The sequence below is a fragment of the Gadus chalcogrammus genome, chromosome 22 (assembly GCF_026213295.1).
Source record: "Gadus chalcogrammus isolate NIFS_2021 chromosome 22, NIFS_Gcha_1.0, whole genome shotgun sequence".
Lineage (NCBI taxonomy): Eukaryota > Metazoa > Chordata > Actinopteri > Gadiformes > Gadidae > Gadus > Gadus chalcogrammus.
The window spans coordinates 4969672-4980520 of record NC_079433.1 but is presented as its reverse complement, the minus strand read 5'-3'; the positions used below and the strand labels follow the sequence as shown (position 1 = coordinate 4980520).

Genomic DNA, 10849 nt, shown 5'->3' with positions numbered 1-10849 from the left:
TTTTTAAGTCCAATACTTTCAAGATATTTCAATGGCAGATCGTTGTTAGGGGTTCAAAATTAGCCATAAAATAAAAATATAATTCAAATTTAAATAGTGGCTAATTAAACAACTTTTAGATTCTCACTTGTGTGTCTTACCATTTCTTTTAAAATACTCGCAATAAGCAACCAGAACTTATCCTTTCTTTGTAGATGTCTAAGACAAACACCTAAGAGCCTAGACAAGCTCTAATATACACTGATTTTAATTTTAATTATAATCTTGTGCTTACACATGCATGCACGAAAGATATTATAAAATAATGGATACTAATCAAACAAACAGATTCAAATGTTTTAATATTAAAAGAGACCTGACACATTTATATACAAAGATTGGCTTTATGAATATCAAAAAAATTAAGCCCCTGAGCTACTGCAGCGCCACCAGCAACTGACTGATTTCCTCATGGCCGCGGTGCACCCTCTTCTGGCCACGGGGAAGATTGCGACACGAGGTTACATTGAGGTAGCTGAGCGCTGTCGACTGCTGAATAATCAACCTGTAAAAAAAAGGAAAGACACACATTAGTGGTTTTGTAAGTTCAACACCCAAATGGTTTAAACAAACCAGTGTATGTTCTTCTCTTAGTATTTCGTTTTCCTTGATAAACCCATCTATTAAACACTGAATGAAAGTGTGTGTCAGATCATTGACATTAAATGAAACATTTGATAAAGAACATTTGCGCAAAGAATGGCTAACAAATAGCTTGTGGGCTCAATCCAAACTCAATACCATGACATTTTAAGTGGCTCTGGTCGGAAATTAACCACTAACCCTGGCAGTCATAATGCCATGCTCTAACGGTTGAGCTACAGATATAATAGTTCATAATTCATGATAATTATAATCTTAATAATAATCATACACATATTGATATTCATAACAATATTAATTTAATAATAATAACAACAACAATGTTTTCACAATAATAGCAATGATGATTGATTATGATTAATAACAATATAATTAATTATAACATTCAGAAACGCAATAATGTTAATCATAGCAATTATAATTGTCATAGTCGATCAACCGTTCCAAGAGCCCTGAGTACCGGACCTGAGGGCAGGGGCGCTGATCCGGGTCCCGCTGAGGTTGAGGGACCGCAGGGTGTCGGCGTCCGGGGCCCGGGCCAGGTGGCCCAGGGCCAGCTCCAGGTCCTCCTCGCTGAACAGCTGGTTGGCCAGGTCCAGCTCCCGCAAGCTGCGGCTCCACTTCTCCGTCAGCTTGTGGAGGTCCTTCCTGGCCGGGGGCGGCCAGGAGTTACACTTGGAGTTAAAGTACTGACCCCAGAACAGACACTCCAGCTCTGGGTGGGGTGGGGGGGGGGGGGGGCAGGGATCAAACACAACGAGGGACTTTAATAATCTAGGTATAACAATCACAATAAATATATTTACATTGCTATAGAAGTATTACGACACATAACGTAATATAAAACTTTAGATTATTTAAATGGTGCTGTAGGTGAGATTTAAGGGAGTACATTTTAGGGTTATTGACGATTATATTCTATCATATCAGTGAGTGAAATTATCAGAGAACAGCTGTTATGGCTGAATTCGCCTGTCTCAGTATTCAGCTGTTTAGATTCGGATATGGGCTTACACCCTATTTGTCTCACCTGGGGGAGACGTTGGTGCACACTGAAGTCAAATGTTTGAATGAAAACAAGTACACTTGTGTTAGCTGGGAAGAGCATGGAAGTTTGAATGCTACACAACATCTATCGCTGTACCGAAAGACCCATCGTTTAACTGGCTTTAAAATGTTTGTTTAAAGGTCCCATATTATAGCACACGGTGTGAGAATGACCAGCCGTTACAAGCCTGCCTCTTCTCACATCACAAGTGGGCGTGTCCACCTAGATGTATGACGGATACGTTTTGTTACGTTTTGCTGGTACACTGATCAATCCAGCACACATCTAGGAGGACACGCCCACGTGTGATGTCACGAGAAGGAGATTTTCAAAACGGCTTGAAACGGCTAATCACTCACACCTGGTGGTGTGATCTGGGACCTTTAAAGCGGCCTCCGGCCTACCTTCACAGGGCAGGGCCGCCAGCCCGGGTGCACTGATATAAAAGCAGCCTCGCAGGTCCAGCACACGCAGCTTGGGGGAGGCCAGCAGCAGGTCCCACAGGTCGCGGTCGCTGGTCGGGCAGCTGGAGGAGGTGGCCATGCACAGCTCCTCCAGCTGGGGGAAGCCCAGCGCAGAGACCTCCGCGTTCCTGATCGTCTTACGCCCCAGGACGACGTTCAGCAACCGGAACGTCTGGTGGATTCGCCGGGGGGAAATCGGAGCCATGGTTCTATGAGTCTAAGGCCCAATCCCATTCCTACCCCCTTACCCCTTCCCCTTACCCCTTCGAAACAAGGGGGGGGAGGAGTAAGGGGAAGGGGTAAGGGGTAGAAATGGGATTGCGCCTATGTGTGATGGATGGGTTGATTCATTCTATATGCAAATAAGCCCATGGGGCAGGGAGGTGAACACACAATTCATGGATTGATTGTGTTTGAGTTGTCATGAGGCCGAAACATGGCAGTGTTAGGTCAACAGAAGCTCACCTTCAGCTTGGGGCAGCCATGCTGCAATGCTTGGATGTGGATAGGAAGCTCGCAAAACCCGCCTTTCTGGACATTCCAGTTGATCTCCAGGAACTCTAGATCTGGGCAGCATCCTCTCTATGAAAGATAATATACAACACGTAGAGCGTGTGCTACTACTACACATGTCTTTAAATTAGGGACGCACCGAATATCCGGTATTCGGCTATTATAGTATTATATAGTATATATAGTATTTGGCCAATGTGTGAAAAGGCTGCATTTCCATGATGCCGTCAGTCTGGCCGTGTGTCCATTAGTGATACACATCCTTTCTTCACCGACAGCGATATATTGATGCACTTCTTATGACAAATGTACTTATTGTAAGTCGCTTTGGATAAAAGCGTCTGCTAAATGCCGTAAATGTAAATATAGGTGAAGAGAGATTAGCATACAAGGGGGAAAAACCTCTTGAGGGGACTGAAGTGAACACTTTTTTTTAGGCTACCGCAAAGTTGGAACACTACATGTAATACTTCATAGTATCCGGTTATTCTAACCTGTTTGCGCACAATTTTCATTCCTTATGGACACACGCACACACGCGCGCGCGCGGTGTGATTAGTACGTACGGAGAGAGCGGCCAGCAGCATGTCGTTCCTGGACCCGTGCGTGAAGAGGAACTTCCTGATCTTGCCGCCGTTGGTCTTCAGCAGCTGAGCGAGACCTTCCACCTGGTACTAGAGCCAAGGAGAGCACAGCAGGTCAAACGGGTGTTAAAACCCGCAGGACCTGCATGAAGGGAAAATAACTCAAGGGTCTATATTTTTCCCTCATATAAAAGGTACTTTCTGCATGCCACCCATTTACAAACTCGGGTTCCTGGACGTGAGGTCAGAGAGAAAATATTCACAAATGCCCCCCCCCCCCCCCACATGACAAAGTGAGAAATCGGCCCGCCCTTGACTTTTGCAACATTTTGTGATGCATGTGTTGCAACATTTGGACATGTAGCTTTGGAAGGGAGAGCAGGGAGGGAGTGGGGGGGTACTGTGATGGGAAAATGATATTTTCCCATTCGGTTTCTGTAACTTTTGTTGATTTGTTGATTGGCCTTTTCGCTGACATCCTTGGGGTGGTCAAGGGTGAAAGGGTCCAACTGAGAAGTCACCTATATGAGACCCCACATTACAATTACCAATGATCAATTCAAATAATGTTCAGGGCATGTTAAGGACAGAGTTTCCTGTATTCTCATCAAGGAGATGAATGCATCTCTGCTCCCTCGTGACCGGTATACCCCAGGCACAAAGGTCAACGTTAGATAACGCTAGGAACAAGTAGAGTGGCTAGACAATGCAAGGAATAGAAGACAGAGCTTACATGATGAAGGGGAATCAACATGATACAATTTTCCATCACACATCATATGTGGAGCAGAGTTTCAGCTTGTCAACCTCTCTGGAGGGATGCAGAGATTTCCCATCCGTTGGGTCATTGTATGGTTTGTTTTGTTGTTTGTTTGTATGATTGCTGTATTTTATTGTACCGTTATTACCCAAGTACATGACAATAAGTTTTATTAGTTCGGATGATTCTATATTCTACCTGGTTTGGTCAGTTTAGACAGTTATGATTGACGTGGGCCCGGAAATTCCCACCACAGTACCAATGAGAAATCAAATCAGAAGACAAAGTGCTCTGTTCGCACTGCAGTCTTGCCTTTCCAAAGGGTGCTCACTACCGAACCAAAGGGGCTGAGTTTTACCAAACCTGCGCTCTCATTCCCACGGCTACAAGTGCAAGTTTTGCAACACATTTATCACAAAAAGTGTTGCAGAGGTCAAGGAGATTAATCACTCTGTTATGCACAGGGGTTGGCTCTGTTAACGCACAACGATTCTATCGGCTTTTGCTACCTCCGAGTACTGCATGTTGATGCTCTGTAGAGAGGGGCTGTTCTCTGCCAGGCTCAGGAAGGCCTGTCCAGTCACGCCCGTGCAGTAGGACAGATTGAGGGAGGCAAGCTGAGGGCACGACTGGGACACAACCTGCAGGGGTGGAACATTCAAAAGATGGAATTGAATCAGCGCATTTTAAAGTACATTTCAAAAGACTGCACACATTTCAATATTGAATGCATACAATTAAAAAGATAAAGCATATATTTAAAAATAAAGTAAAAATCAATAGGAAATCAAACTATGAGAGTAAAGGGCTAACTGTATTATGAAGACCAGTATGCCTATATGTCTGTTTGTGGGGTGTGTTTGGATGCTTGTATGCTTTAAAACTTAGTTTGAAAAGCACTTACTTTTACAGCGTAGTCAACATTCTTCTTCCAGTGGTTAAGAGTGAATTCTCTAAGCTGGCTGAATCTAGAAAACAACAGACACATTTCATTGTTTTCATCGCCATTGTGATCATATCCAGGAAGCTCCCCGATGTTAAAAACAAACAGAACAGCCCCCGCTCAAGCATCCTTCCTGACCTATCTGAGGCCAGCCAACCGACGGTGTTCTTTATCTTTTCCTCTGTTCTGGGCGTCTGCGTCTTGCTGGGCGTTATCCAACAGAACCCCATGGACACACTGCGCCACAGGCCGGGGCTGGTGGCCGCCGTGTTCCAGAGCCGACACACTCTGGACACCCTGGAGACAGAGGAACACACACACCTGTTATGATTGCACACTGCCTCTCAGAATGAGCTACTACCACAACGTGGAGCATGTCTGAGAAAACAAGGGTCATTAGCACATTTACACGGTTGAGGTGCCCACAGAGGGGAACACACACACACACACACACACACACACACACACACACACACACACACACACACACACACACACACACACACACACACACACACACACACACACACACACACACACACACACACACACACACACTTTTATTATTTACCACGTTGTGGATTTCAATGAAACGTCGGTTCAGATTCCTGCCCGTAGTGAGATGCGGATGACGTCCTACTACCTGCACAGAAATGGTATTGCACCGTCCTGGACCACGATCATCTGAAAGATGCTGACCAGCACCTCTTCGGGCAGACTCTGACCCCATCTGTGGTCCAAGTCCTTTGGTGCGCGAAGAGGATTCTCCTCTGCCACTCCGTTGGAACGTTCTCGGAGGGTCGGCGCCCCTAGGTTTACTCCGGGTTTGGCGGCCGCTGGCTTTTTCTTCTTCCTCTGGGCATGGGTTTTCAACTTCCCCTTGCCGGAGGAGGTCGTCTTCTTCTTGGCCGCAGTCGTCATCTTCTTCTTCTTCTTCAAGGGCCGCCAGGCCAGGTGATCCTGATGGCCTGTGTTGGAGATCAACAGTAGCATGTCCTCTCCCTCCTGGATGGTGTAGCCAGGCCCCGCTCCGAACCTGGCCTTCTTCCTGGCCTTCTTCGGCTTGGCGGCCACCGGTGTGCCTGACTTCCTTTTCACCCCCGTGCTTGACTTTCTTTTCGCCGCCTCGCTTGATTTCCTTTTCGCCGCCGCCGCCGGCTTCGTCAGCCCACCTTCCCCACCCCTCGACGGCCCTGATGTGCTGGAAGTAGCGCCAGATGTAGCGCCAGATGTAGCGCTGCCGACACCCTCATCCATGGGTTTACTGTCACCTCCGCCAATGACCACCTGATCCATCTTGGATGTGGTCCGTCGTCTTTCACCTTGGACAGATGGAATAGCCACGCACTACTTCAGACAGAGAACACGCCAAGGCCATCTGACAATAATGGTTGAGTCTGTTTAGAGAAAAAGGAAAGGGAGATCAAAAAGCCTGCAACCACAAAAAAAGCTAAAAACACCCCCATACATTTTTGTGAATGAATGTAGTACATAAAACTGTGCTGTACAATGCAAACTTTTACAGTTTGCTTTTTAGCAATTGAGCAAACGCTTTCAAGAAAGACTAAAAACACTTTATAAAATCATGGGGAGGAGTTAGAATTAAATATTGCTCTCCGTCATTTTGCTATCCTGTCCTTATATTATAAATATATTGTCACTCATAAAGGCCATGTTAACATCAAATCCAGTGTATAATGTGCACACATAAGTTACTCATTTACATTTCTACAAATACTGGAAATCAAAGAAACAAAGAAGGGTCCTGATGTAACATAAGCATTAAACTTAATGTTTAGCCGAAATTAAGATTGCTGCTTTGCTATATTGATACATAACTGACATGCCAAGATACATTCCTATGCTTTTATTATAATCGTGCAACTACGCCTAGTACCAACAGGTTTAACCCACCGCTGAACGAGTCCGTGAATGGGAATTGTTCTTAATTTCTTCTTGATTTCAGACGTGCATTGTTTACTATGGTTCCTGATTCTCCCCGCGCATTGAAATGGCGCAGCTTCCGTGGTCAACGTCCATGACGCACTTTCCTTCTTCAGCTCATTGGCAGAGGGGGCAACATACGCACCGCCCCTTCTAAAAACAGCCAATCAGATGCCAGGATAGAACTTGGGGCCCCGGACGGGAAAGCTTTACCCATTCACGCTTTAGATGTAAAAGATCACATCTTCGGTAAGAATCTAACACTAAATACATGTGAAACACTACAAGTTAACATTAAGACCATAATAGTAAAGGTAGCAATCAAATGCGTTTACAATATATAGTTTATAACAATTCTACAGAGCTTAGGTATAAGCCTCAACAATAGCGTGCATGTATTTACCTTCCTTGGGTCGCTGTAATTAATGGTAAACATTTTCCATGATCCGACGCAAATGCTCTTTGACCTTCTATGTTTTGTTGACGAATGTTAACTCTTTCTTCCCCAGACTAACCCATTCATCAGTATTCCATCAGCGATGGAAGAAGACCTCAACTTTTCGATATCTGGAAAAACGGTCATAGCTCAGGCGAACCTACGTAAGTGTTTGTCGCTGGGAGGGCCACGCTGGCTCTGACTGTAGGGGCCTTTGTAAAGTCGACTCTGAGGCTTTTATTCATAAAAAGACAACTTGGGCATGTTGTTACACAAGAAAGCATTTGTGTGTCTGGATAACATCATTTGCAATATGTATGTGTTTCTATTTTATTTTCAGGAGATGAAACTTTCTGGAAGCTTGTGGCTGACTTCTATGGCTCCCAAGCTGGCTTGGAGTTGGACCTCGACACGCAGCGATGCAAAAACAGACTTTTGGTTCAAGTGGGACTCATGCGAGAGGACAACCATCTGACCTGGGATGCGGTGGTGGAGTGGCTGAAGAAGATCTTTCCGGAACACCAATCTGCCTTCTTTCAAGGCCTGATTGAAACCGGCATCGCCACTACCTTGAGTTTAGGAACTGACGCGCGAAGCACCTTCCTGGAATCAGAGGTCAACTTTAACTTTGTTGGCCCACTGTGTGATATCATCGGGGTTGAAAGAACTGCTCTTTTGGAGAAGGCAGACTTTTCGGAGCAGGCCCAGTCTATTGAAGTCACCAACGGGTTGATTCTTGAGCTGTGCAATTTCGCTGCCAGGGAAAAACTTGAGCTGAGGAATTTAACATTCTGGCTTAGAAACTTCCATCCACTGTTTTGCAAGGATGGAGATATTCAGAAGGCATACAAAGTCCTGAGGCCTAAAATAAGACAATTGAGGCTGAATTTCCGCAATTACAAGACAAGGAGTTATAGGAGAAATACAGCAATGGAGACACTGATTCAAAGTCCGTTTGAGCTGGTGCGTGAAGGGCGCAAACTCAACACAAAGAAACGGGTCAAAAAGGATATTTCACTGGTCATGGAAAAACCCAAACTCAAGAAAGAGCATGTTAATTGCGAAACATTTTCAAAAACGCAAGACGAAGAGAGATCTATCTTTGGCCTCAATTCCGACGTGGGGAACCTACAAGTTAAAGTTGAGGAGATACCTCTCAGCATCGATCGTAATCCTACAGATGATGAGCAAAAAACAATAACTCTGCTGGACATTGCTATGTTAAATATTCAAAAACTGGCATCTGTGTATCGCGGGGAAACCGATGCTTTCAAGGAGCTCTCGCTGGATCTTTTAAAAAACCAATACAACTTATGCAAAGAACTCCCAGACATGAAAGAGTTTGAGAGCAACGTCAATGTGCTTGCGAAAGCCATCCCTTTGGCGTCCCCTCTGGAGTTTCTACACCACAACGCACATTTTCTTGTGGACTTGCACGAGGTGATCGAACAGGAGCTGATGAGTGTGGAGGACGCGACGGCAAAGTCCAGTGGGAAAAAGTTGGGCAGAGACGGTAACCCCAAGTTCGAGAGATTTGTGGATTTCCCTGAAAGCACCACCTCACGTTACGTCCACATGGCCTGCGAAGTGTTGAGCCCGGATGATTCCGGTCGGAGCTGCTACATGAAACACTGGATTGCGTTCTGCGAGGAGAAGGGGAATCCTTCCAAACTCAAAGGTAGCCCTTGGGAGATACTCGACTCCCACAGCTACTTTGAAGCAGCCGCGGGCCTCGTCCACCACCACGAGGAAATCCCCTTATTTTTCTCAGATCTGCTTCTGTTGAACGACGACGACTGTCCCAACGTCGTCCTGGAGAGTGTCAACAGCGACGCCACCGATGACGTCATACAGAGTCTTGTGTGTGTGCTGGCGGTCGTCCACTGCAAAATACTGGGCCCTTACTACCAACTACTGAGCAGTGGCGGTGAGTACGGCCTCTTCTGCCGCTACATACTCTGCCTCTACCAGAAGCTCCTTGAGTGGACCAAGAACCCCTCGATGCTCATGGAGCCGGAGGCGGAAGTGAACATGTTTCTGCAGGACCCGCTGCAAGAGAGAACCTTCCACCGGGTCTTCCAATACTGCGGCAGGTGGCATTCAAACCAAGACCTGATCAGGAACTGTCTGAAGAACATCTTGAAGCGGATCGCCATGGTTTTGGATGAACACTTGTTGGATTTCCTGCCCGGGGGGAAGTACTCTCCACCCCCACAGGAGGAGGTGGGCATTCAGATCACCGGCTGCCCGTTTTCGGCCTTGTGTAGGGAATACCCCTTTAGCAATCCGTACCTAAGAAAGATTCCCAGAAGGCAACAGCTTCCGTTGTCGTCGGAAAGCTCTTCGGAGGACGACGATTCCTTGGATTCGTCCGGTGTGGAGGAGGATGACGAGCCGATTCGGAACGGCTCGCCTGGCGCCAAACGGGCCCGTGTCCTGAAGACAACCAATTGGGAGGAGAAGGACGGAGGGGCGACACCCAAACCCGACCCTGAGGTCGCTGAACCAAGACGCACCTTGAATACGAATAGAAAATACGTAATGGCCGCGGTGAATAGAAACGGGGGGCCGTGTAAGACCCAGCAGGACGTCGACAAGCTGCTCTTGCGCTTCGAATCTAAGTCTGGCGCCGAGAAAGTTGAGGCCCTGCGCTGTGAAGTTCTGTACCAGAAGATGGTCCTGGACAATAACGACCCCAACTTGGATATCTCTTTTGACGGTTCTGTGTACGCCTCGAGCATCTCTCCAAAACTCAAACTGGCTCTACCTCGGGTGAAACCTGGGTACAGTTTTGTCTTGAGCCCCCCCAGCCAGGCCAATTGACGTTCCCAGACGAACGCAGGGCTCAATGGCTAACAGTTGGAATTCGAGTACTGAAGAGCAAAGGGAACTTATTCGATGTTAAACAATAATGGGAGAATAATATGTTCAGTATTTTGTGTTTTAAAAAGAAAAATGTTTGGTTTTATGTGGGGAAAGTCCACATAATTAGGAAAATAATGTTACTTACAGTGACTTGGCATGTTAGTCAATCATGTTTCGACTGCAATGAAATGAGGCGGTCCCCCTAAAAGATAGCAATCATTGAGCTAGCATAGAGTGACCATGATGGAAATAAGTGCTTGCACTTTGTCATGTTTTTTCTTATATCCCTTGGATATGTCTTTATCCAAATAAATCAAATCAAATCCAACCATTACTGTTACCATTTTCTAACTTCAATTTTCAATGTATAGACTTTGTATGTATGTCGATTTGTACGCCTGTGAAATTACTGTACAATATCATATGCAAATGTCATTAAAACCTCAAAAATGTGTTGCTTCTGAAGTCCTTTAATAGCCTATTGTTGGCCAAAGGCCCAGGCAAAATAAATACCTTGTTTGAACATATATGGAAATAACAGTGTTAGTGATAGTATCGATTTTCATAAGTTTATATATGCTTATATAAATCTGTATGCATATATATGTACATACATATATAAATACACATTTATATTAATACGTCTATGT

General features: G+C 45.6%; 2 protein-coding genes across 3 annotated transcripts; one reads left to right on the top strand and one right to left on the bottom strand.

The window, feature by feature from the left end:
* Positions 1–308: 308 nt before the first annotated feature.
* On the bottom strand, positions 309–7422 carry fbxl6 (F-box and leucine-rich repeat protein 6). Of its 2 annotated transcripts, XM_056582348.1 has the most exons (11): positions 7302–7422; positions 6869–7120; positions 5598–6351; positions 5093–5251; positions 4916–4979; positions 4521–4652; positions 3234–3341; positions 2620–2736; positions 2095–2326; positions 1108–1357; positions 309–544 (listed from the first exon to the last, which is right to left on the bottom strand). In XM_056582348.1, the coding sequence occupies exons 3-11, from the start codon at positions 6248–6250 to the stop codon at positions 415–417; spliced, it is 1845 nt and encodes a 614-aa protein (XP_056438323.1). In that variant the 5' UTR covers positions 6251–6351; positions 6869–7120; positions 7302–7422; the 3' UTR covers positions 309–414. The 2 variants fall into 2 exon arrangements, with proteins under 2 accessions (XP_056438323.1, XP_056438322.1); XM_056582347.1 differs by lacking the exon at positions 7302–7422 and having other exon boundaries at positions 6869–7280.
* Positions 7060–10754, top strand: LOC130375424 (uncharacterized). The gene is made up of 3 exons (XM_056582345.1): positions 7060–7147; positions 7408–7498; positions 7675–10754. Exons 2-3 carry the CDS (start codon positions 7438–7440, stop codon positions 10155–10157), a joined length of 2544 nt encoding a protein of 847 aa, XP_056438320.1. The 5' UTR covers positions 7060–7147; positions 7408–7437; the 3' UTR covers positions 10158–10754.
* Positions 10755–10849: the final 95 nt, after the last annotated feature.